The sequence below is a fragment of the Arachis stenosperma genome, chromosome 3 (assembly GCF_014773155.1).
Source record: "Arachis stenosperma cultivar V10309 chromosome 3, arast.V10309.gnm1.PFL2, whole genome shotgun sequence".
Taxonomy (NCBI): domain Eukaryota; kingdom Viridiplantae; phylum Streptophyta; class Magnoliopsida; order Fabales; family Fabaceae; genus Arachis; species Arachis stenosperma.
Window position 1 is genome coordinate 162,498,143 of NC_080379.1, and position 26,250 is coordinate 162,524,392.

Consider the following 26,250-nt stretch of genomic DNA (forward strand, 5'->3'; position numbering starts at 1 on the left):
GTTGATGGTGACCAGCAGTAGCGCCGTTGTCTTATTTCCGACCGTTATCCTTGTATGAATGATGACTTATTTATTTTCTGTTAGGGTTAACGACTTGTGATAGTTATATTTGTATGATTTATGTAGTTAACTTATTTTGTGTTATTGTTAATGCCTGGTGGCTATTCTTTTCGTACGACTTATTGCAAATGAGGATTACATTTTGTATCAATTCGTGTATTTTACATCATTTGGTCGTTACTATTACACATGTATATAATCACCCACTCTACTTATAATCCACTACAGGGTGTAGCGGATTATGCACAAACACAATTTGATCATAAACCGCTACAGGGTGTAGCGGTTTATGAGTATTGAAGTCCTCAACGTAATCCGCGACAACCTGTAGCGGATTACGTGCAATTGGGTTCCGCTACAGGGTATAGCGGATTACATACAATTGCGTTTGTTACATTTGCGTATGGAATTCGCCAATGTTGTATTTGCGTAAGGGTTTCCATCAATCATTTTATTTGTGTAAATTGCCCTAAAATTAATGATTAAAATGATTAAAATGCTAATATTTTTAAAATATTTAGGGTAAAGTATATTTGTTGTCTTTGCAATTTGGTAAAAGTTTTAAAAAATATTCTTAAGTTTTATTTTGTTTTAGTTTTGTCTTAAAAGTTTTCGATTTGCATAAAATATACTCCTGACAACTAAATTTTCAAAAATTTTAAGATCAATCCAACAACAATGCATGACAATTATGTTCGATTTGCTTATGTTAAAGGTTGTTCTTATGAAATTGTTATTGAATTGATCCTAAATTTTTTGAAAAATTAGCCGTTAGGGATATATTTGATACAAATAAAAAACTTATGAAATAAAATTGAAACAAATAAAACTTAGGAATATTTTTAAAATTCTTACCAAACTTCAGGAACAAATCAAATATTTAAAATTTGTTTATATTCCATTATTTTGAATAGTCGTCATGATTGTTGGGAGATTAAATACGTGCTTTTTAATTTAAGGTAGGTTTAACATTAGTATTTATACAAATTTTTAATATTTTTAATAAATATATAACAAATATAAGTTTTACATAAAAAAGATTTAATTAGTCATTTTAACCGATTTTCTAATTAGCAAAATCCTTTTATTTATTTTATTATCAAAGAATTAGCTAATTTATATTTTTAGAATATTTGTTAAAGACACTAAAAGTAATAATATTCAATTTTTGTTTTTACACGTTTAATACTTCAAAAGTGCATTGAAAATATAAAAATTAGAATTTTTGATTTGTGTTTTCACATTTTATTTTTATCATTATCAATCTTTTAGACTTTTATGAAATAAAAAGAGAAATTAAAAATAAAAACAAAAAATTTATTATTTTTATTTTTATTTTCAGAACGAAACAAAAAATTACTAAAAATAAAGACAAAATAAAAATGCAAATTGGTACGGTTTAGCATCTTCAACTGAATCTAAGACATTTTATAGCTCAATCACACCTCTTTGTAGATATAATTAGGCACAAGATACTCGAACTATATCCTATCTCATTAAATTCGGCAAGAATCTACTATAAATCTTTTTTTAATTCATACTAGATATATTATAATAACTATGTTATGTGTACACTAAAATCAACTATAAAAAATAATTATTAATATAAAATATATATTAAAATATAAATACATATATATTTATATATAAATGACTGATTTTAGTGACTGATTTTAGTGTACGAATAATATTTTTAATATTATAAATACTTTTAAGTAGAACAAACATTCACCCTAATAGTCACCAAAAAAACATTCACCCTAATAAAAAGTATGTTATTTTTTTTAATCCTCATATCTTTTGGACGATCATTGATTTGATCGTCATAATTCCTTATAATTACACCATCCGACTTGTGAATATAATTGATTGGAAGTCTCTATTTTCTTAAAGATAAATCTAGATAGTTAGTGTCGAACACAAATAAAAACATCTTCTATTTGCTTTCTTATCTTTTAAAATACATATTAATTATTAAATCTTATTATTTATGTGTCAAATACTAATTAATATATATGATACTAGTGAATTGTAATTTAATAGCCAATAGTTAATTGTTGTCTTTGTAAAGAAGCTTCTGTAGTTGTTTAATTCTCACTGAAGTTTAGTGAAGAAGATCAAGTAGCCTTGATATTATTGGATTGGTTTAACCTAACACTCAAGCTCACAGCAATTAAGAGCACTCAAACTCACTACCTAAGAATTCACTAGTTCCACATCTGATCTATATATTTTCCCCTGTTCTTACTCATTACAATAATTAATAACTCACATAGCTCAAGCTAATTGAGTAAATTGATACACTTTATTACAAATATAAATATGAGAGAAAGAAGTAAGATTGCATAATAAAGGACTTTAATTTTGGTACTGGAATTTTCTATGCTGAATAATCAGTTTACCACCGCTGTGGTTGACGTTTCTTTAATGAAGTTGTACCCTTGTTGGGTTATATAAGCTTAAGAAAGAAACTAGCTACTTTCTACAATTTTAATTTATACCTCTTTTCTCTCTCGTGGTAAATTCTCACTACAACCAACATGCATGTTATTTGAAACAAGAATGTTACGTATTAAAATCTACTATTAAAATTATTAGTTATTAGCATAAAAATATATTAAAATATAAAATAAATATTAAAAAATAAATTAAATTATTCATATATTTATATATAAATATAACAGTGATTGATTTTGATGACTGATTTTAATATACATTTAGTATTTTTTTATTTAAACACATATTATTTAATTTGGTTTTTAAATACTGTAATAATATATAATATGGTTATCAAATGTCACTGAGAAATTCCCAAAATCTTAACACTAAAATTAAACTGCAATGTTCAAACGCAAGCCAATAAAATGATAAACATTGATCATATATGTGCACAAAATTAAAATAAGAGAGGACAAAATTTAGCAAACACAAGAGAAGAAGACAAGGAAGAAGAAGAAAGGGGACAGAAGGGATTCACCTCAGCACTTGTCACATATCTATACGACTCTCTCATCTTTAAAAAAATAAAATAAAATAGATTTTGAAAATAAAGAGAAATTATTCGAACTTCAGTTAAAAGTTAAAACCTATAAATTAAAAAGAGAAATAAACCATAGCATATGTTAAAGGCTCAAAGCACATATAAAAAACTTCTATTTGAGAAAGCAAATAAGAGAAAGGATAATATATCTAAAATAAAATCTAAAAAAATATCTGTCCACCACTGGTATTGAATTGGCAGGGCTAAAATTTTCTCTTTAATATAAAGTTCTGAATTTCATATATCATGGGGCCAAGGCCCAAAGGTTGCAAAAGGAGGCTTAGATGGTTAGAAATACGATACGGCCCAAGGATATAAATCCAGGCCCAAGTATCCTGCTCGACACAAAGATATCTAATTATCTATATATAATGATCTTTAAACGCTTTTCTTTCTTTCCAGCCCCCCAAAAAAAAAAAAATCGCTTTGTTTCTTTTCTTTTTTCTTCTTTTTTTTTCCCCATATATTTCGAATCAAGGGGGCGAAATATATGTTACGAAACTTTGGCCATATTTTGTAGCCAGCAATATATATCTGGCAAAATCAGTTTTACTACAAAGTGTATGTTCTCTAATAATTTGTTTTACTTTAATTAATTTTAAAATAACAACATTAATATAATTTTTAAATTTAAATAAAAATATATAAAATTATTTAAACGGATAATAATAAGATAAATTTAAATTTTGGGTTTTAATTTAAATTAAAAAATACATATTCACACACTTGTAAATTTAAAATGAAAAGATTAATAATTTCTTAAAATTTATAAAAGAAAAAATTAAATTTATTGAGATTTAAGAAATCATTCTATATGGAGACTTTTGAATTTTGATTTAAAAAATGTATCTAAAACATATAGTCTTGTGACATAGAGAGATCACGCACGTGTCTAATCCTTGGCCACAAAACTCCCCAACCTCTTCACTTTTTTTTTTTTAACTAAATGATGTAGCATGATGATCCCTATGATGATATCTTTCTTTTCACATAGTTTTTTGCTTAAGTAGGGAGCTATATATAATAGGAAACATTTCAAGTGCAAGTTGTTTTAACCGTTAATTTTAATTAATATATATTATATATATTTTTTATAATTTAGATTAACAGTTAAAATAATTAGTGCATTAATACTCTCAGTACATTTAAAATGTTTTCTATATAATATAAGAAGGTTATTAGATGTATTAGAAATACCGGTATTTCAATTATTTTAAGCGTTGATTTGAATTATAAAAAATATAATATATATTAATTAAAATCAACTGTTAAAACAACCAGAATACCGATATTCCGATACACCTGATACCTTTCCTATAAAATATTGTAGCTTCGATTTAAATCTCAACAAGTAGGTAGTAGTTGTGTGGTGATTAACTAGAATGGCCGTGCTGACAGTTAATTAAATGAAAAACATGCAAAAGTAATTAAAAAAAGTAGTTGGTTGTTTGGTACAAAACTTCATGAAGTGTTCAATGAATCATTTAACATCTTTAACACCCACATCAACTTCTCTTCTATCCCATTAATATTAGTCTTCTATTTATAGTATGCATTAACATATACTTGATTATCAATTATCAATTATCATATATTCATGGCAAAGAGTGAAGTGAAGTTGTTGGGTGCATGGCCAAGTCCATTTGTATTGAGGGCTAGGATTGCTCTTAACATAAAATCAGTGGATTATGAGTTCCTTGAAGAGACATTTCAACCCAAAAGCCAACTTCTTCTTCAATCCAACCCTGTTTACAAGAAAATTCCTGTTCTTATTCATGAAAATAAACCTATCTGTGAGTCCTTGATCATTGTTCAGTATGTTGATGATGTCTGGTCCTCCGGCGGCCCTTCTATTCTTCCGGCGGATCCTTATGATCGCGCCATTGCTCGATTCTGGGCAACTTATGTTGATGACAAGGTATATGTATACAACTTTCGTTGGATATTCATAACATCAATTTTATGGTTTAGAATTTAGAGTTTAAGAATTAAAGAGATACTTTGATAGTATATTAGAATTAATGAATTTAACCAAGTAAGGGATAAAAAAATTATCTTATTGTAACTACATTCCTAGATAATGTGAAACTAAATATATTCCGAGTCGGACAAGAACATAAATAAAACCAAGAAATTCTCTGTTAGATAGGTCTATGAAAGTTTTCACTTTTTATTTTAGTGAATTCATCTAAGAATATTAAAAGTGGAAATTGATGCCAATTAGAATATAGTTTTGTCAAATGGGCTTTAGGCCCAAGGCCCTCAAAGCTATTAGAAAAAAAAAATAATCGCCTTGTGCATGCAGCAACTCATTGGCCAACGACAGACCTTTAAATAGAGCTCAGTACCGCGGCGAATTAGCCCCGGGTTGGATTGGGATACCGTGAGAAAAAAAAAAAAATAATTATGTCAAAGCAGTAGAAGTAATTGGTTACTTTAATTCAACTCTTCTTTTGTCCGAGAAAAAAAAAATTTACTTTTATTTTGTATAAATAAATTTTGGGATTATGAAGAGTTGAAGATCGTTACATACTTGAAAGTACAACAGAATTGAGAGTAATAAATTCTGATTCTTCAGTACGTTCTTTTTTTTTTCCTTTAAAAGGGAAAATATGAGGACTCTAAATACAACTTGTGATTATTTTTCAGTTGTTCCCAGCCATGAAATCCATTGCAGGAGCAAAAGGAGAGGAAGAAAGAAAGAGATTGATAAAGGAAGTGGAAGAAGGATTGGCACTACTAGAGGATGCATTTAACAAGATCACCAGCAAAGGAAATAACAAATTATTTTTTGGTGGTGACCAAATTGGGTACCTTGATATTGCATTTGGTAGCTTATTGGGGTGGCTAAGGGTGACAGAGATAACCACTGGTGTGAAGTTGTTTGACCAAGTCAACACACCTGGTTTGGCCAATTGGGCTGAGAGGTTCTGTGCACATGCTGCTGTCAAAGATGTTATGCCTCACACTCATAAGCTTCTTGAGTTTGCTAAGACACTTATGACCAAATTGGCTCCTATTTAACAAATTAGTAGAGGGACATGCAGTGTAATAATTAAGCCATTGTTGCTGAGTGAGTGAGATTTTGCTTTTGTGCCTTGTAATGTCTAATGTGAGGCTTTGTTAAATCAAAATGTTATTTGTCTATCAAAATTAATTATTAAAATCATTCACTAATATATTTGTGTATAAATATATGTGGTTTAATTTATTTTTAATGTGTATTTATATTCCAATATATATTTTATACTGGTGACAAATTTTGATAGCGGATTTTTGTGTATAGATAGCATAGTCGTTGTTAAATATATCATATTAAAATTCGTTGTGACGTAAAAGCAAATAGCACCAGTGGTCTAGTGGTAGAATAGTACCCTGCCACGGTACAGACCCGGGTTCGATTCCCGGCTGGTGCAATTTTTCTTTCCTTTTTATGTTTTTTGCATTCTTAGAAGTTAGAACCCCGTTCAAAGCTGATGAATTTTTTTATTCTTAAATAACATACTAGAGACTAAAATAATAGGATATACAATACTGTCAATTAAAAGTTTAAGAGACACCTTCAAGAATGAATGACTCAAATAAGTAAATAACATGAAATTCTTGCCTCATTGTTTGTTGAATAAGTAGTTTTACTTGTTGGACTTCAAACATTAATTGTGCAACAAATCTGAGTCAAAAATATATATTCCAAAATAAAGTCAACAATGGCATGCAATATCATCTTTCACAGTGTTAAATGAACTCTGAAGCTTTTGTTTTCATTCTCCCTTTGATGTCATAGAAGGTGGCGTCCGAGGCCGGCTGCTGGTGACACTGTCATATAACTATAACAAACTCACCAAGTCTCACATTTTATAAAACTTGAATCTATTTTTTTGTATTTAAAATAAAAGACATTGTTCATCACTTCATCTTGAATAATCTCATTTTTTTATTATTATTAGTATATTTTGTATACATTTATAAATAAAAAAGATAAATTAATAGATATATTAATATTTATTAATATACCAATATATAGTAAATAAATAAATAAAATTTTGGTTAATATATGTCTTTAAAATACATATTAAAGTTACAATATATATTTATTTTATAAAAAGCCATATATAACTTAAATTTCTTATATATTTTTTTATAGTTTATTAACATACAAAATTTAATATATATATATATATATATATATATATATATATATATATTCAATAAATAAAAAAGCAAAACAAGATTAGGTGTCTGGTGTATTACACTAAAATAGCTTTTGTTTTGAAGTATTGTGACGAAAACTAAGAGACTGTAACTCAATATCATGTTTATTGATCTAATACTAAAATTCCAGTCTATGTCATTAAAATTTTAGTATTTCAATTCTTCTAAAAAATAAGAACATAGGAGATTGAAATTTTTAAAGACAAAAGCTAAAATTTTAATAATATTTTATATCTAAAATACTTTCATTTTAATTAATTAATTCTAATTTTATCTTTTTGTTTAAATTAAATTAGAATTTTATTTTTATTTTAATCTCTGCCCTTCCACTTTACACTAAACACAATATTAAAATTTATTTCAATTTTTATATTTTTTTCTCGGTTTTTGTCTTTATTTCAGATACTACCTAACAGTCTAACAGTGTTATTTATAGTCAAGAGAGAGGGCAGCAAAGCTGACAAGTCCACAGGGACATTTTGATATACGTATTAATTAATTAATTATTGTTGCATCATAGCTAATAGCTTAGAGTTTATGGCACTTGTCCAGTATTAATTTCTAAGATGATGTAACATTTCTATTTCTATAATTTTGAAAATGCAGTTTTTTATGTTGACCGTTTACTAAGTGTACTCACTCAGAAATATAAAGTAACTTCACTCCCTTTGCTTTGTTCTGGGTATCCTCGACTATTATTGTTCTGCATTAGAGTATGGCAGAGAAGAAGAATAGTAATGGTGAGGTGAAGTTGTTGGGGGCATGGCCAAGCCCTTTTGTGATTAGAGCTCGCATAGCACTCAACATAAAATCAGTGGAATATGATTTTATTGAAGAGACTTTTGGGAAGAGAAGCCAGCTACTTCTAAAGTCCAACCCTGTCAACAAGCAAATCCCGGTTCTCATTCATGGTCACAAATGCATAGCTGAATCCATGATTATTGTTCAATATATCCATGAAGCTTGGTCCTCTTCAGGTCCTCCTATTCTTCCCTCTCTTCCTTATGATCGTGCCATTGCTAGATTTTGGCTTACTTATATTGATGATAAGGTATCTATCTATAACCATTCTATATGTTAAATCATCTATAGTTTTTATTGTCTTTAGTGTAACAAAGGTTCTTATTTTATTTTGGTTAAATTACACAGTTGGTCCCTACACTTTTAGTAAAATTACAAATTGATCCTTACACATTAAAAGTTTGTAATTGAATTTTTAAAAAGAATTAAAATTTGCAATTTAGTCCCTATTGATCAAAAAGTATTGATTTAATAGAATATTCTCATAATATATTGAGAATATTCTGTTAAAATAGAGAATATTCTGTTAAAATAGAGAATATGCTAAAAATATTCTGTTAAATCAAACACTTTTTGACTGGTGTCCGATAGAGATTAAATTGTAAATTTTAATTCTCTTTAGGGACCCAATTACAAATTTTTAAAGTGTAAGAACCCAATAAAAAATGATTCATAGTTGTTATGTTTAAAAAGAATAAATTTAGTTTTGTGGTTTTGACAGTGGTTCCCGCCCTTGAAATCCATTGTGTTGGGACTAGACACAGAGCCCATAGAGGAAAAATTGGAAAAAGTAAGAGAAGGGCTGGTGTTGTTAGAGGATGCATTCAACAAAATAAGCAAAGGAAAAGATTTCTTTGGAGGTGACCAAATTGGGTACTTGGATATTGGGTTTGGAAGCTTCTTGGCATGGCTGAAGACGGTGGAGGTCACTGAAGGTGTGAGCTTGGTGCATGAAACCACCACTCCTGCCTTGGCTAAGTGGCTTCAAAAGTTTTGTGCACATGATGCTGTTAAGGATGTTCTGCCACCCATTGACAAGCTTATTGCCTTTTCTAAGATGCTAAGGGCCAATGTGGATCTTGTCATTAATCCTAAGTAATTTTGCTTAATTAATACTAGGTGGAATCATTAATAATGTATTGTGTCATTCTAACCTTTACTATTATTATTATATGGTGTGTTACTACAGAATAAAAGACATAAACATTATTATGATATGATTTCAATAATATATATGATTTTCTATTATATAATTACGGAAATAATAATTAATTAATCGATAATTAAATTGGTCTCTTAAATTTAAAATTAATCTTTCTAATAGACAAGCTAACAAAATGAGAAGCTGATTTATTCAAAATTGAGACATCAATTAAATTATATAATTAATATTTTTTTTAATAAAAGTATGGTACTCATGCGTTTGTATGTATCTGAAAGTTTGTAGTATAAAATATTCCGTCCATAGAAGATTCCAAAGAGGAGTAGTATCCAACTTTGATTCTGATTTCTGAGAGACATGAAGACATAAATAGATGAGATAAAGGATTAAAGTAAGCAAGTGTTAGAGTGTGGCTGCCATGGGTGAGAGTGAGGTGAAGGTGATTGGAAAATGGTCAAGCCCTTATGCTATGAGGGTGAAGATTGCCCTCAGAATCAAGTCCATTGAACATGAACACTTTGAAGAGACCTTGAACCCCAAGAGTGATCTTCTTCTCAAGTCTAATCCTGTGTATGCCAGGGTCCCTGTTCTAATCCACCATGGCAAACCCATCTCTGAGTCTCTCTTCATAGTTGAATACATTGATGAGACTTGGTCCAATAATAACTCCCCTTCAATCCTTCCTTCTGATCCTTATGACAGAGCAATTGCTCGCTTTTGGGCCACTTATATAGATGAAAAGGTGATTCCTTTTTGTTTTTCCCGATCTGGGTTTTTGCTATTTTCACTCTTCTTTTCTCATTGTTTCATTGAAGTTGGATTGTAAGTTGGATTATTTATAGTTATTGAGTAGAAGATCTTAAAAGTTTATGTTAATGAGTTTTGAGAGACTTTTAATTGTTTAAAAACTATCAGTAATTCGATTCTTTATTAACAACCTTTACAACTAGCTTACTATTATTAGATTAGTTCTATTAATTATATTGATTATACTATTATTTCAATAAAATAAACTTACATGGAAGTATGTTACATGTTGTTAGTTAATAACTTAAGATTAGTTGGTAGGTTATAGTAATTACTCTAATGAGTTAGCTTTCTCTTACTATATGTGATTTTGTCTCTACCCAAAAACTATATGTCAATTGTAGATCAATTGATTCTTAACAGTTTTTTCCTTTCTGTGCAAATGGGGGCAGTGGTTTCCTTCCATGAAGAGCATTATAACTGTTGAAACAGAAGAAGAGAGGGAGCCATATTATAAGGTGATGGAAGAAGTGGTTGAGAGGGTGGAAGAGGCTTTTGGGAAGTGCAGCAAAGGGAAGCCCTTCTTTGGTGGGGATAGTGTTGGATTCCTTGACATTGCTTTTGGGAGCTTCTTAGGGTGGCTCCATGTGACAGAATCTTTGTATGGAAGGAAGGTTCTTGTTGAGGCAAAGGCTCCTTCTTTGGTGAAATGGGCTGAGAGATTTGCTGATGATCCTGCTGTGAAGGGGCTTATTCCTGATCATGACAAGCTTCTTGAGATTTCCAAGCCTCTTCAGATCAAATGGAGAGCTTTAGCTGCTGTTGGCAAGAAATATTGAATAAGAAGGAGAAATTGTTGCATGCTCATAGACCGGAAACTTAGGCGAATTGTGTTCCATCTACTCATAGAATGACATGGGTCAGTTTCGTTTGAAATGCCGCTCTATCAATGAATAGATGGAGCATAATCCGCCTAAGTGCGCTTTGCGAGCGTGCAATTATTATTTCTCGAGAGAATTTGGAGTGGGAGTTGCTAGTACAAATGATCAAGATTGTGTGGAAAATAAAGTATAATTGCATTGATCTATTTTCCTCTGTTTTTGAGCTTTAAAGTTGTTATCTCATTTTTAGTGACAGTTCCATGTATCAAGTTACTGGTTTGCTTAGATGATTCAATGTTATGTAAATGTCCTGATCAACAACTCTCATTATCTGATAACATTTAAACAACATTGCTTAATTCCTTTTAACTGCAAGGTTTGAAGTTTGAACAATGATGATTCATTTTGGTTTATTGTCACATGCAGTGTTCATAACATGTGCTGCTGCTGATGCTGATGTTTATGTGAAAATACCAATACTCTTAGGTTGTAGTATATTTCTCATGAATGAATTGTCTATATCTTAACCTTAACTTTCTTCTGCTTTTGAGCTTGTAAGCTGAATTAGTATTTTTAAACTGTTGTTGCAAGTAATTCAACATCAAATGCACTTGCTGCTTGAAAATCTCCTCTTTGAAGTTGCTACTATCAGGAAGAGGAGTAATGTAATGGCATAAGCATATTTGTGTTGCCACTTTGATTAGATTCTTGCTGCTATGAATTGCTATAGCTTTTCCTTCACTTCCCATAATCACATTAACTATATCTTTGGAGTCACATGTATACTTTTTTTATAAATTGATTGGTTTTGTTTATAAATCAATTTTTCAAAAGAAAGTTAAAGAAAAAGGAAGACTTTGTGCATATCTATTTTTGAATTTAATTTTTTTGGGAGCCATTATTTTATAAGGAAAAGTCTAGAGGACCAGCAATTTTGTTGCATTTTGGCCAGCATGTAACCAGCAGAGAAAGGTGAGCTATTGGATGAAATCTCACACCAATCTCATGCCATCAGATCATCATTGATGGCTAGTTGATGGCTACCAATCACAAATGTTGCTGGCCCTAGCATTGCTCATTCTATACTTAGAAAAAAATATTTAAAAAATATCTTTTAAAATATTTGATATGTTTATGAAAATATTTTTAATAAAAAGACTAAAAATAGAATTATTAGAAAGAAATCTTTGAATATTAAATCCAATACAAATTTATAAAAAGAAAAGATCTTTTGAATAATAATGTACGAGATCTTACTAGCATTAAAATAAAATCCAAATTAAAAAAAAAAATCCTACTATTCACTATTTATTATCCTCACCGAAAAACATCATAGTACAGTTGGAGTTTTCAGCCTCTGACACACTTCACCAGTTGATTCAGTTCAGTCCAAATATTACAAGGTAGTTCCTGTCTCTTTCCTGGGATGTTCTTATGTTCAAGTCTGAACCCAAAAGCTAGTTTGAGATTGGTATATGAAAAAAAGAGAGTAAATTTGATAAGATAGCAGGAAAATGGAGAAAGTTGTTAAATTGGATAACTGGGGATATGAGGTGACAACTTCTTCTCAAGCATGTATTTCAGCCATCAATGCCTACTATCATCAGGTGTGGAATTTCATAAATGGTTGATCTTCTTTCTTTTATTTATGTGTTTGATAAAGTTTCATTTTTGACGAGTGAGGTTTGCCTGGAATTTGGCTTTTGAATGTTGTGAAGGTACTAAGCTATGGCAGAGAGAAGCATGTGATTCTTGAAGCTGTAGCTCATGACAAAGATTGTACCTTGGCCAACATCTTAGCATCCCATTTTCTCCACTCTTCTGATCCTTCCAAAGCTTCCTTTTTTCTTGATTCTGCTAAATCCAATCTGGTAATCTTCCTTTTGTTTTTGCTATACATTATGCTTGCTTACTCCAAATTTTAATTTTTCATACATAATAAGAGTTCAGTTGTGAGTTGTGACAGGAACAAGCTACCTTGTACGAGAGGCTAGTTTTTGATGCTGTCAGTTATTTAATATCTAAAGATAGAGATGATGACGTGGCTTATGAATTACATGCGAAAGTGAGTTCACCCTCATATATAGTTTCCCCCTTAATTCATTGTTCTTGTTCTATATCTCTGCTTAATAACTGATACTTTTATTCTCAAGTTTGAGGACTAGTTGTTACTCATGCTTGGAAAATTCAATATTGAATTTCGACTTATTTTACTTGGTATGCTACTGGCCTACTGCATATTCCTGCACTATCTATATTGCTAGTGTAGGTTCTCTTGATTAATACATCTTTCACTTTGGTTCGAAGCTTCTAAAAGAGTTCCCGAGAGATCTTGTTTCTCTGAAGAGGGCGCAAGTGCTATGCTTCATCACAGGCCGGCCTGATCTTTCTTTATCTCTTGTTCATCAGGTTCTTTACTAACCAGAGAACTATCACTTCGTGTATGTTATAATTTGCATGCAGCAAGTAGTTTTTCTTTGGCCATAAAAAAGTACATTGCTATTAGTAATAAATCACTATATTCTATATTGTTTGAAGAATTTAGAATATGTAAATATTGAATCAGCATGTACAATGAAGGGGGCTCCCTAATTTGAAGTTTATAAAGAGTTGAGAGTTAATCAAAATTCTTCCCTTGAAGCAAAGAATTGTATTACTGCAAACCATTGGTTAATTGGACAGTTTGAGAACCTTATCCTATGTTTTATAGGTACTACCCCAAAATAAGGGAGAAAGTTTCATATATGGCATGCTTTCTTTTCCTTCATTGGAGCTTGGTCGTATGAAAGAAGCCGAGGAAGCTGCCAAAAGGGGATTTGAAATTAATAAGCAAGATAGCTGGGCACATCATGCTGTAAGTTAACATATTCCATTGAACAAGGGAATGCTCACTCTACCTTATGATTTGCAATGTGCTTTCTAAAAGATGTTTAACTATCAGCCTAAGATTTTGAATAAAACCCTGTTGCTTGCTTTTCTCTTTTGGAGTCTCAAATCTTGATGTCATAGAAGTTTCCCAATTTTGTTAAATGATCTATTAGTTAATCATGCTGGGACTATTGTCTCTAGTTTTGTTTTTAGATTCATGGACACATGTTAAAAATGCATTTTGAAAAAGACCTTGTAATAAGTTATATACTAAACTAAATAATTACTGTAATCACTGACTTTATTTTATGCAGTTGTGCCATATTTATCAGTACGAGTGCCGTTTTAAAGAAGCTGTGGAGTTCATGGAAGAATGTTCACCTTCATGGAGTTCTTGTTCATCCTTTATGTATGCAAGGCACTTGATTTATTATTACAAGAGTTTTGTTTTGCTATCAGTAACTTGAAATGTTTCCATTTTTTCAGGTTGACCCATAATTGGTGGCATGTAGCACTTTGTTACTTAGAAGGTAATGGTCCAATGAACAGAGTGCTTGAAATATATGATCATCATATATGGAGGGAGTTAGATCAACCTGATGCTGTGGCTGCAGAGGTTTGTTATTTCATAACATCATCTCTTAAAGAAATAAAGAAAGAGAAAGAAAAATCACCAACATCATTCCATCTAACAGTTTCTAATTTTCTTGGTTCCTTTTAATGAGTTCTGACATTACACAAATAGGTTTATCTAAATGCTGCTGGCCTACTTTTGCGGTTGTGTGTACGTGGCGAAATGGATATCATTGGAGATCGTCTCAAGATCCTAGCAGAATACCTAACTGATAAAGTAAGTTAGGATACACTCTATGTCTTACAAGTTATATGAGCGAAGACTCGCAATGGTAGTGTAGATTTGATGGTGATATTTATGATAGTTGATACTTGGTATTATCTAGCTAGTGGAGAAAAACTTGCTAACTTGGCTTGCAATCGAAGCATATAAATGCTGACAGTTTATTTGCATTGTATACTTAAATATTTAGGCCAACTGGTATATGAAGTGGCAACTTGATATATTGACAGTGTGGACTCTTGCAAAGACTGGAGAATTTTCCAAAGCTGAAGAGCTTCTTGAGGGATTAAAACTTAAAAGGCAGGTAGAAAGTGTTAACTCATCTTTTGCAGAAAGTATTCTAGACCTACAGCATCATGAATTATAATACTGTGTTTCTTACCATAGGATTTCGAGGATGACGAAAAAGAAGCAACGAGTAATGCATAGAGGATTGGTGGTATGCCCGAGATACGACTTTGTTCACCTGAATGATACATTTCCATAGATAAAATTCATCTCTCCATTTCTATTTTTTAACATAGCTTGCAGAGGCAGTCTATGCTTATGGGAGTGGCAATGACAGACATGGGTTGGAAATACTTGGTCCAGATTTTGATGCTCATTCTTTTAAGGTTGTGGTGTTTATCAACCTATTTTTTTGAGTTGTGGCTCCACATTCCTTAAATTCTTTTTGGAATTTACAATATCAATTGAACTCTCATTTTCAGCTGATTGGTGCATCTGATGAACAACTAGATGTGTTCAATGAAGTTTGGTACATCATGTTGCTGAATGCTGGTGAAGCAATCAAGGGTAAAATCACAAACTTTAGTCTAAGGTTATCTAATACAACTTCAAGTTGGTGGCCAACTTTGTAAGGAGTTTTCAGAAATCAGTCTCATTATCCACACAATCTAAACAACTAACTCTGTCAGCCATGACTGACCATGATAACTTAAATACAGCTATTGAATTGATGGAGAGGCGAATCGAGAAGAGGCAGGGGTTCGCGTTCTTGTGGCGTCTGCTGGTAAATCTCTTTTTGCTCATGGTTTTGGAGAATAACAAGAGGGGCTATGATCTGATGATTGTAGCAGAGTTGATGACATATTGTTATTTCAAATTTGTGTTTCAGGAGAGTGCATACAAACTAGCAAAGATGCCAGAAGAAGCTACTATAGCAAATGAGAAAGCAAGAGCTTTGGAGTGTGCATATTTCAAGTGAAAGGAACAAACAATTACATAATAATCCCAGTAATAAGTTGATGAATTATAGTGAGTTAGCACACATCTGTGCTAATGTAAGAAGTATGAACTAAGAACTAGTAGTATTATAAAATAAAATTTTACATATTTGTCTAGTTTGTGTTGTTTAATCTAATCCTATTTGGTAAAAAAAATATATTTTTTTTATAAGCAAATTTTTTTTTTCTTTTTTGTATTTGTGAAATCGTTTATGCATTTGATCTAATTTTGTATAAGAATATTTAAATAATTATTTAAAAAGTGAATAAAATGACAGATAAAAATTTAACCTTTAGATTCTTTTTTCATTTTTTGTTAACCATTAACAAAAATAATTGCAAAAAAATATACTTACTGTAAAATTATTAAATTTTTAAAATAAAAAATTTATCTTTTTTTAATCATGTTTATAAAATAATTGTATTAAAATATTTTTTGAGAATATATATTTCACATTTGGAATTTTTATCACATTTTAAAGTGTTTGGAGGATATTTTTCTCAGCGTATTAAAAAGTCGCGATTTCGATAGTTTATCCAAATTTTAAAATCGGTGAACAATTATAATTAATATCATAAGTTAAAATAAATAAAATCAATTAGTAACTCATCAACATTGGATCCGTGGCGCAATGGTAGCGCGTCTGACTCCAGATCAGAAGGTTGCGTGTTCGATTCACGTCGGGTTCAAATCCCGGATCACAATTTTTATTTACCAAAATAAAATTTGCATTTTATTTTATTCTCAACTTCTCAAGGCATTTTAACCTGCAAAACGGCTGCGTTTTGTCGTTTGGCTCTGCTAACAAACCGAGATCTCATTTCATCCCTGAACCGCGAGTGTGAAGAGGAAGAAGAAGAGTACAGTGCGAATCGAAGAAACTCGAATACGCAAACCTAAGAATGGCGTTCGAGATGCCATTGGATCAGATAAAGCAGTTACAGATCTTGCTTCGCAAAGATGCCAACCTCTCGTGGTACGACACCGAAATGAACGACCAACTCTCCCTCCCCAAGCTTCCTTCCGTTGCCGAAACCGTCGCCAATCTCGATCCCTCGCCACCGTACCTTCGCTGCAAGAACTGCGATGGTAGGCTCCTCCGCGGGGTGCAGTCCTCCATCTGCGTCTTTTGCGGCGCCAATCCTCACAAGGATCTCCCTCCCGAGCCCATCAAGTTCAAGGACACACTCGGTTACAAGTGGCTCCTTGATTCCCTTCAGCTCGATGGATCGGTAATCTCAAATCTCCTCAATTATATATAATCAGTTTTCTACTGATCAATTTGTTGAAATTGTTCTCCTATAGTGCTGGAATTTGGGAAATTGTATGTAGCGCTTGGATGAATTCTTATGCATAATTGTGCAAATTATTTAACTAGGTGTGGCTTAATTGGCGTAGTTGGGGATCCATGCTATTTACATGTACAACTTGTTAGAATGTTTACATGTAATTAACCCATCATATCTCTTGTTAAAAGAAAAAAGAAAAATTCTAGAACTGTGGGATAAATACATTTAAATGTGATCTAAAATTGGGATAATTCCAGTCATATTTATTTGATAGAGATTTGTTGAATATGATGTTTGTTACTAACTAATAACTCATCTTGGAGCAACTGCTTTGATTTTTAAATATTTTTCACATTGATTAGTCATTGGAACCTTCATCTTTTAATCTTGCATTTATGTAACCTGTCTATTAAGTGCATGTTTCTAGGGATATATGTTCATCTGTCTAATGATGACTGTTAGAGATATAATCATGTTACTTTCTTCTATTAGCTTAAACTTTTGGGATGAGTTTGATGATATGGTATTAGAGCTCTATATCTGAAAAGTCTAGAGTTCGATTTTTCGTGAAACCCAAAAGTGGAAAAAATATAATAAGGCAAATAAAAGAAAAAAAAAAGAAGGCCTGAGCAAAAAATCAAGCAAATCCAAAAGAGGCTCTTGCTTGAGGGAGAGTGTTAGAAATATAACCATTCATGTTGGCTTTTCCTGTCAGTTTACGCTTTTGGGATGAGTGGTTTCATGATAATGACTTAAGGATCTTGGATTGTAAATAGGCCATTACTTCTTTCTTGCATTTTCCATTATTTCTAAACTTCCTAACATAATTTTACAATATTTTGAATTTTTTACTACAGTTAAATTGGCTTGTTGGCTTTAGACTTTTTATTCATAGTATTTTTTTCAAATTTCTAAACAGTAGGATCATTTCCTAACTTGTTGAAGCACAACTCTTACTTATAATACAATTGGTCATATAATGTTTAAGCTGCTAATAACATGGCTCTCTTAAAATTTTGGGTGTAATCATTGATGCATGACCAACTTTTGGAGATAGATAGTAATTTTGCTTTATATGCCAAGCACCACAATACATAATCTAGGGCATTATTGATCCACTTAAATGGTTCAGATTGACTAAGATAGAGTGCTCTACGATTAAGTTAATGAGAAATTCTCAAGGAAATTTAGTAAGATCTCACAGATTCATTCCATATGGGAACTTTGTATTTTTATGGAACAGTTGGCAATGATTTAGATATTTTCAAATTCTTATTCATAACTTCTTTTCCTTTCATTCATTCGTTCTTTCTTTCTTTCTTTTTTATCTTCTTTTTTTTTTTTTTTTTTGAAGTATGTGGAATTTGGAGAAGTCAATAAACCTCATTATCTGCCCAATACAAACCTCCATTAACATATGCATTGATGCATCATCCAAAATTAGTGGCGTATATTAACAATTAGATTAAGCATGACGTGTGGATTTGTGTTCTTCGTTGCTTTATAATCTAAATTAAATAGAATATTGCATGAGAAGTCCCCTAACATTCGCAGCCAATAAGCATAAGCACGACCCTTGATCATGGATTAATATGTATTTCTACTTTGGATTAAATATGAATCAGTCATTAAACTTAAAGAGTGTCTTTGTTTTATACTCCACCTAAATCCTCTTTACAATAAGTACAGTTACAGTACTAGTAAAAGGATAGTTTGTATATGGGGGTCTTGAAAATGTGCTGCTGTGAAATGAGTTTTGGTTTCAAGTCTCTTAATTGATTAATGTGTCTGAAGGAACATATTCAAGAGTCTTCATTTTTGGATATTTATGACACTATAATAATACCCATAAAGTTTGCTGAGGAAATAAAACAACTCAACACATTCATTAAGTAACAGAGATTAACAGACAGAAACTACCGATCATCTATAGTGGGGCAATACTTGATATGAGAATATTTAATCCGGAAGTTAAAGAATATGACAATACTTTGAAGTTTGAAGCATGAAGAACCATTTCAATGGTATCAATCTCTTGCTCATTCGACTTTGGTGGAATTCTTCAAAGCCTAACAACCCAAACATTGAAGCACAACTCTAGTTTCTTGGGATTAACTTCCTTGAGTAATGAGTATATAAATTTTCTCATCCATTTCTGTGGCTAATTATCTTTGGATTCTCACTGATTGATATTCACAGAGCAATTTGAGTTCTGTGTTGGCATTGCATGTTTGATGGAGGAAGAATAGTGTATAAATAGAGATATAATAGGTGAGAAACATGGATTGGCTGGACAATTTGAATTTTCGAAATTGGTTGCTGAAATAATTGCTTTTGGATTAATATTCTACAATTGAGGAGAACCTAAGCTACCCTATGTCTCCGATATCTGCTCCCTAAGATTTAATGAGGCATGCATATTTGAATAGTATTTGCCTTCTTTGCTTAAAACTTTCAAAAAGGTTGTATCCTGCACCCTTGCTTCCTCCCATTCAAAGTGTTCAATGTTCATTTACTCATGCTGCTACACGTCATCTCAAAGCATGCATGCATGTTGCACTATGATGCTGCAGAGAACATCAATCCCACATAGATGAAGCATCAGACTTAGCATCCATGAAGTTGAAATGCAGTGGTCATATAACACTTGGACAAAAAGGTGGGATACGGGATTACCAGAGTCGCACCTATATAGCCAAGATTTGCTACTAGATAAAATTTACATTTTAAGAGTTTATGTCATCAATAATAAAAGAATTATGGCAGTGCCCTTTTTTTTTGGTATAAAAATAGTTTTGGTAGTTTGTTTGAAAATAATGTTTTCGTGTGCTTTTGCAGGAGATGGTGGCACCTATGGAGGAGGAGGAGAATTCATCAAGCAGGAGGAGGAGTGAATCTAAAGATGAGATTCCCTTATCTGAGCTGCTAGATTTGGAAATTAGATGGCCAAGTGAGGCAGAGAGAACTCTGTCTAGTAATTCAGATTCGGAAGCATTCCAGGGGAAGAGTTCGTTGAGTTTGGCTGGAGTTGATCTTGATGGTTTTTTCGATCACAGGGAATCCGATTCAAATGCGTCTGGACAGACAATGGCTTTCGGAGATCAAGTGGGTGATACTGCTTCTTATAGTGCCATCCAAGCTGGTGAAAATCTTAGTTTGTTTCAGAATGTCCAAGCTTCAGAATTGGCTACACCTACAAGGTCTATGGAAGATCAGAGTGATGATTCCTTTTCTGGTTGGGCGGCCAACTTTAGATCCGCTAGTTCTGGTCCAGTTAATGAAGAGCCCGAGTCATCATTTGGTCATTCTAAAGTTCAAGATACAGTATCTGGATCCTCGAAAGATGATTTCAATCATTCAGTGTCCAAAGGAAATGATTGGTTTCAGGTTGATGGATGGAGAACTTCTAACCTAGAGGTACCTAACCAGAGCGGCAAACCAGAGCTGAATGTGGATTTTAATGATACCAAAACAGCAGAAAGCGCTACCAGTTCCTCTACCAGAAATTTGGACTGGATGCAAGATGACCAATGGCAAAGGAGTGATAATAAAACAACTGCTGCTGTTGTTACTGAGGCGGTTGAATATTCATTTGATGGATGGAATGATTTTACTGGCTCAGCTAGAGCTAGTGCACAAGATCCTTCAAGTATTATTTCCAGATCAAATATAACTGAGCAGGTTGGAAAATCTGAAATTACCGCTGATCTTAACAATACCAAAGCAGAAGGTAATAGCCCTTCTATTGAAGATTTCAGCTGGATGCAAGATGACATATGGCCAGGTAGCAATAACAAGACAACTGATACCAAGAGTACTAATAACGTTGAGGATTCATTTGATGACTGGAATGATTTCAGTGGATCAGCCAATGCACAATATTTGCCCAGTAATCTCTCCAACTCCAAGATAACAGGTGAGTCTGGCAAATCCGAACTTGCCAAGAATAATGATGATAAAAGAATAGCAGGAGGTGATAGTGGCTCATCTAGAAATTTTGACTGGATGCAAGATGATCAACAGCTGGTTAGCAATAACCAGGCTTCTGACGTAGTGACAACTAATGAAGATGCTGATTCATTTGATAATTGGAATGATTTGACTGGCTCCCCTGTTACACAAAATCCTTCCAATAGTGTTTTGTATTCTGAGACAAACATTCTAGCTGGGAAATCTGAGACTTCTGTTGATGCTCACCAAACCAAAACAGAGGTAGGTAATAGCTCTTCTATTGAAGATTTCAACTGGATGCAAGATGACGGATGGCCAAGTGGCAATAACAAGACAACTGATGCCAAGGGTACTAATGAAGATGCTGATTCATTTGATGACTGGAATGATTTCGCTGGATTAGCCAATGCACAACATTTGTCCAGTAATCTCTCCAACTCCAAGATAACAGGTGAGTCTGGCAAATCCGAACTTGCCAAGAATAATGATGATAAAAGAATAGCAGGGGGTGATAGTGGCTCACCTAGAAATTTTGACTGGATGCAAGCCAATCAATGGCAGGGGAGTAATGACCAAGCTTCTGGTATTGCGACCACTAATGAGGGTGCTGATTCATTTGATGATTGGAATGATTTTACTGGATCCCCTGTTACACAAAATCCTTCCGGTAGTGTTTCTTATTCTGAGATAAATGTTCTAGCTGGGAAATCTGGGACTTCTGTTGACTGTCATCAAACTAAAACAGAAGTAGGTAATAGCTCTTCTATTGAAGATTTCAGCTGGATGCAAGATGAAGGATGGCCAGGTAGCAATAACAAGACAACTAATACCAAGGGTGCTAATGAAGATGCTGATTCATTTGATGACTGGAATGATTTCACTGGATCAGCCAATGCCCAAAATTTGTCCAGTAACCTCTCCAACTCTGAGATAAAGGGTGAGACTGGCAAATCTGACTTTGCCATGGATAATGATGATAAAAAGATATCAGAAGGTGCTAGTGGTGCATCTAGAAATTTTGACTGGATGAATGATGATCAATGGCAGGGGAGCAATAACCAGGCTTCTGGTATTGTGACTACTAATGATGATGCTGATTCAGCTGATGATTGGAATGAATTTACTGGACCCTCTCTTGCACAAAACCCTTCTAATAGTGTTTCGTATTCTGAGATAAATGCTCTTGCTGGGAAATCTGAGACTTCTGCTGATTCTCATCAAACCAAAACGGAGGTAGATAATAGCTCTTCTATTGATGATTTCAGCTGGATGCAAGATGGAGGATGGCCAGATAGCCATAACAAGACAACTGACACCAAGGGTGCTAATGAAGATGCTGATTCATTTGATGACTGGAATGATTTCACTGGATCAGCCAATCCACAAATTTCATCAAGTAATCCCTCAAACTCTGAGACAACTGGCAAGACTGGCAAATCTGAATTTGCAAAGGATAGTGATGATAAAAGAATAGCAGTTGGTGCTAGTGGCTCATCAAGTTTTGACTGGATGAAAGATGATCAATGGAAGGGGAGCCATAACCAGGCTTCTGGTATTGCGACCTCTAATGAGGGTGCTGATTCATTTGATGACTGGAATGATTTTACTGGATCCACTGTTACACAAAATCCTTCCAGTAGTGTTTCATATTCTGAGATAAATGTTCTAGCTGGGAAATCTGAGACTTCTGCTGATTGTCATCAAACTAAAACAGAAGTAGGTAATAGCTCTTCTATTGAAGATTTCAGCTGGATGCAAGATGAAGGATGGCCAGGTAAAAATAACAAGACAACTGATACCAAGGGTGCTAATGAAGATGCTGATTCATTTGATGACTGGAATGATTTCATTGGATCAGCCAATGCACAATATTCCTCTAAAAATATTGACTGGAAACAAGATAATCAATGGCAGGGGAGCCAAAACCAGGCTTCTGGTATTTTGACTGCTAATGAAGGTGCTGATTCATTTGATGATTGGAATGATTTTACCGGCTCCTCTGTTACACAACATCCTTCTAGTAATGCTTCATATTCTGGGCAATCTGTGGCTTCTGATTTTCATCAAACCAAAAAACAAGTTGGTGCTAATAGTTCAGTTCAACTTCAAAGTTTTGATTGGATGCAAAATGACCTATGCCCAGTTAGCCAAAAAAAATCAAATGATCCCAAAACTACTAATGTAGTTTCTGATTCATTTGATGATATTTGGAATGGCTTCAAACAAAAGGCCACTACACGAGATTCTTCCAGCACTATTTCAATACCAGTTCAGACTTCTTCTGAGCAAAGTTCTGTCTTGAATTTGTTCAGCTCCTCAAACAAATCACATAGTGTGAATTTTTAGGACGTTTTAGCAGCCCACAGAGTACTACTGCAGCAAGTACACAATCTGAAGCTGCTTCTACAAACAGGTAACTTGACTGACATTAACTCAGATGCATTGTTATTCTTTTTGAAAAGTATGTGTAAGTGAATTCAAGCTTTCAACCACTTGTAATACAAGTGGGAGGAGTAGAATGTGTTTTTATGTTCCAACACTAATGGTTGAGGTTAATCATTCAGATTACGTTAGTAGTATTGTATATGATTCATTAAAAAGAATGTCTGTCTATACAGCAAGTCGTGTGAGGAAACTGATGGTCTGGTTAAGCCAATTAAATTTGATATTGGAGAGGTGTTAAAGGGTGTTTTTGTTCTGTTTGGTTTGACAAGTTGAACGGGACTTTGACTGATGGAATAGTTCTTAGCATTTACAACAAGGGTTTACATCTTGCATGTGGATAGTACAAAGGAGAGATGGTGTAGAAAGGAACAAATTAGTGGATGGTTCTAATATTTATCATTCATTACAAAATCCATGGTCCAACATATCTATCCTTTCCAGTACTGTCTACCTTGGAAATGCCTTTTTCATTTTAAACCCTGGACAGGCTTTACATATTATCACTGATGATGTGTTTTCTTGATGTGGTTTTTGGTCAGCCTACAAACCTACATGTAGATCTTTCATACCGAAAAGTAGAAATTTATCCAATATATTGCATGTCCAGGCTGGCTGATGTGGATACCAAGCGATGAGACTCGAGAGAAGTTTCCACTGCACAAGTAGGGTCAAAAGGTAATGATGTGGAAATGTTAATGTCTCTCAGATGCGTGATCTTTCCTTTTTGCTTGAGAGCAGTCTTAGAGTTTCCCAAAAGTAAGATGGACATTCATTTTTCTTATTGATTTCCAGTCATTCTTCACATGTAAGTTTAACTTTTTATTCTTGAGCACGGGCCTATATTCTCTGTGTTCTTGGATGAATGGGTGGAGGGTGACTTTGATCTAGTGTTGTGATTCCACCCTCCTGAATCCGTCTTTTATTGTAAACCGCGTATGGTGGTATTGTGTTGTTTTATAGAATGCGACCACTATACATTCGAAGCTAGCTTTTCTGAGGAAGATTATGTGTATTATAATTTTTGTGTTGCTGTTGAGGAGTTTCAGACATTATTCACACCACTGGCAATTAATCTTCATTGGATTCTTCAGTCTTCACATCTGAGCCCCTTCCCTCCCCCTTCTTTTTTCCTTATCTTCGTTTTCTTTTAAAAAACATCGATTTTTTTTTTAAAAGCCCGGTGGAGTTGGGAGAATATCCCACTTAAACTTGACAGTTTTGCCCAGACCAAAACAAAGAAGTTGACTGTTTTGGATTTGAATCCTCAACGCAATGGCAGTTCTAAAGTGAAAATCTTGGGGATTAATAACTTTTCCAGTTGCCGTTATCTTCCAGAAGCTATCATTTTTATTGATTTATAATAATATAAAATAACTTTTCCTAACAATCTGCTTGAGAATTCAATAACTTTTTTTCTTATTTAAAAAGAAAGATAAGCAATTTAGAAAAAATTATGTTATTTGTAAATTAAAAAATGAGTGATTAAATTACCACTCATATGAGATGCATGCAATAAAAAGATATATTGATAATATATAAAAATTCGACGTTGTTGTTGGCCCCTTTCTATATATATATATGATTTAATAGTTGATTTTTTCATGATATTTTTAATTTAGAAATATCGACGTTGTTGTTGGCCCCTTTCTATTGTGTTTCCGTCGGCTATAAGAAGAGTCAAAGGAAGAAATGCAATGGCAGGGACGGATATAATATACGGGGCGAGTGAAGGCCTCCCCCTCCCCCAACTTTTAAAAAAAATTAATAATAATAGTTATTAAGTATGATTTAATTTTTAAAAAAATTATTTAGTATTTAATCTAATATAAATAAAAATTTAGTCTAATCTAAATATTAATAATTTTTAATATCTAAAAAGTAAGTAATAATATTAAAAAAAAATACGAAAATATATTATTACTAATATTTTTTAATTAAATAAAATTGTTCAAATTTTATAAAGTAGATTTTTTTTTGTGAGTGTCTTTCTTGATTTATTTGGTATTAATTCTCTCTGTTTCAATTACTACAATTGAGAGTTCTTTTTCAACTATGAATATTGTGAAGAATAATTCAGAAATAAAATGAAAGATAAATTTTTTGCTAATTATCTTTTAATTATATTGAAAAGAAAATTGTTAAAAAATTTGACACAAATTCCATTATCGATGAATTTTATGATACAAAAAATTGACCAATTCGTTAATAAAAGTACATACATATTTTTTGTACTTTAAAATATATTCTCTATTAGTATATTTTTATAATGTATTTTACATTATATAATTTTTTGTATAATTTTTTAATATTATATATGTTATTCACTCCTATAATACTATTTTCGGATCCGTCCCTACCTATAGAAATGTCTAAGGAATAGATATAACAAACATTGCTAACGACTAAATTCGTTCACAAAGCTTATAACTCCTCATTCGTTTTGTCCTCTTGCAGAACTTTGTTCCTTTATTGTTCTGGTTTAACTGTATTAAATCATTAAGAATATATGTGTATGTGAACAACTTTAGCTAGCTACATTTTATTAACGTTACATTGAAGTTATGTTGCTAAAGAACTTTAATAATATATATTCGTGATTTAATAATATTTATACAAATTTGGTTTGTTTATAATCCAATTAGAACGAGCAGAGGAAGAAGCCACTCCCTCTGCTGTTTCTCTCCCAGTTAACAAGGATATATTATTCCTAG

At 32.5% G+C, this 26,250-nt stretch overlaps 5 protein-coding genes and 2 non-coding genes across 13 annotated transcripts; all 7 read left to right on the plus strand.

Annotated features, from left to right (window-relative positions):
* Positions 1-4,605: 4,605 nt before the first annotated feature.
* LOC130967958 (glutathione S-transferase U17-like) lies at positions 4,606-6,247 on the plus strand. Its single transcript, XM_057893019.1, has 2 exons — positions 4,606-5,018; positions 5,750-6,247. Exons 1-2 carry the CDS (start codon positions 4,698-4,700, stop codon positions 6,122-6,124), a joined length of 696 nt encoding a protein of 231 aa, XP_057749002.1. The 5' UTR covers positions 4,606-4,697; the 3' UTR covers positions 6,125-6,247.
* Positions 6,248-6,445: 198 nt separating this feature from the next.
* TRNAG-GCC (transfer RNA glycine (anticodon GCC)) lies at positions 6,446-6,516 on the plus strand. Its single transcript has one exon. It is a non-coding gene; the product is annotated as a tRNA-Gly (tRNA).
* Positions 6,517-7,930: 1,414 nt separating this feature from the next.
* Positions 7,931-9,328, plus strand: LOC130967956 (glutathione S-transferase U17-like). The gene is made up of 2 exons (XM_057893017.1): positions 7,931-8,363; positions 8,835-9,328. Exons 1-2 carry the CDS (start codon positions 8,028-8,030, stop codon positions 9,210-9,212), a joined length of 714 nt encoding a protein of 237 aa, XP_057749000.1. The 5' UTR covers positions 7,931-8,027; the 3' UTR covers positions 9,213-9,328.
* A 255-nt stretch (positions 9,329-9,583) lies between these two features.
* On the plus strand, positions 9,584-11,262 carry LOC130967957 (glutathione S-transferase U17-like). The gene is made up of 2 exons (XM_057893018.1): positions 9,584-10,017; positions 10,475-11,262. The coding sequence occupies exons 1-2, from the start codon at positions 9,694-9,696 to the stop codon at positions 10,859-10,861; spliced, it is 711 nt and encodes a 236-aa protein (XP_057749001.1). The 5' UTR covers positions 9,584-9,693; the 3' UTR covers positions 10,862-11,262.
* A 913-nt stretch (positions 11,263-12,175) lies between these two features.
* Positions 12,176-16,009, plus strand: LOC130969662 (uncharacterized). Of its 5 annotated transcripts, XM_057895500.1 has the most exons (15): positions 12,185-12,306; positions 12,414-12,510; positions 12,622-12,774; positions 12,870-12,968; positions 13,211-13,312; positions 13,614-13,757; positions 14,086-14,180; positions 14,258-14,387; positions 14,517-14,621; positions 14,818-14,927; positions 15,015-15,066; positions 15,152-15,241; positions 15,338-15,422; positions 15,575-15,639; positions 15,745-16,009. In XM_057895500.1, exons 2-15 carry the CDS (start codon positions 12,418-12,420, stop codon positions 15,832-15,834), a joined length of 1,413 nt encoding a protein of 470 aa, XP_057751483.1. In that variant the 5' UTR covers positions 12,185-12,306; positions 12,414-12,417; the 3' UTR covers positions 15,835-16,009. The 5 variants fall into 5 exon arrangements, 4 of the variants coding, with proteins under 4 accessions (XP_057751482.1, XP_057751483.1, XP_057751484.1 ...); XR_009081904.1 differs by having other exon boundaries at positions 12,176-12,510; positions 15,338-15,483; positions 15,745-15,898; XM_057895499.1 differs by having other exon boundaries at positions 12,183-12,510; positions 15,745-16,008.
* Positions 16,010-16,471: 462 nt separating this feature from the next.
* On the plus strand, positions 16,472-16,543 carry TRNAW-CCA (transfer RNA tryptophan (anticodon CCA)). Its single transcript has one exon. It is a non-coding gene; the product is annotated as a tRNA-Trp (tRNA).
* A 94-nt stretch (positions 16,544-16,637) lies between these two features.
* LOC130968262 (uncharacterized) lies at positions 16,638-24,877 on the plus strand. 3 transcript variants are annotated; one of them, XM_057893441.1, is made up of 3 exons: positions 16,638-17,086; positions 19,982-23,507; positions 24,147-24,877. In XM_057893441.1, exons 1-2 carry the CDS (start codon positions 16,757-16,759, stop codon positions 23,438-23,440), a joined length of 3,789 nt encoding a protein of 1,262 aa, XP_057749424.1. In that variant the 5' UTR covers positions 16,638-16,756; the 3' UTR covers positions 23,441-23,507; positions 24,147-24,877. The 3 variants fall into 3 exon arrangements, with proteins under 3 accessions (XP_057749424.1, XP_057749423.1, XP_057749425.1); XM_057893440.1 differs by having other exon boundaries at positions 24,079-24,874; XM_057893442.1 differs by lacking the exon at positions 16,638-17,086 and adding an exon at positions 18,522-19,802 and having other exon boundaries at positions 24,079-24,874.
* The last annotated feature ends 1,373 nt before the right edge of the window (positions 24,878-26,250 follow it).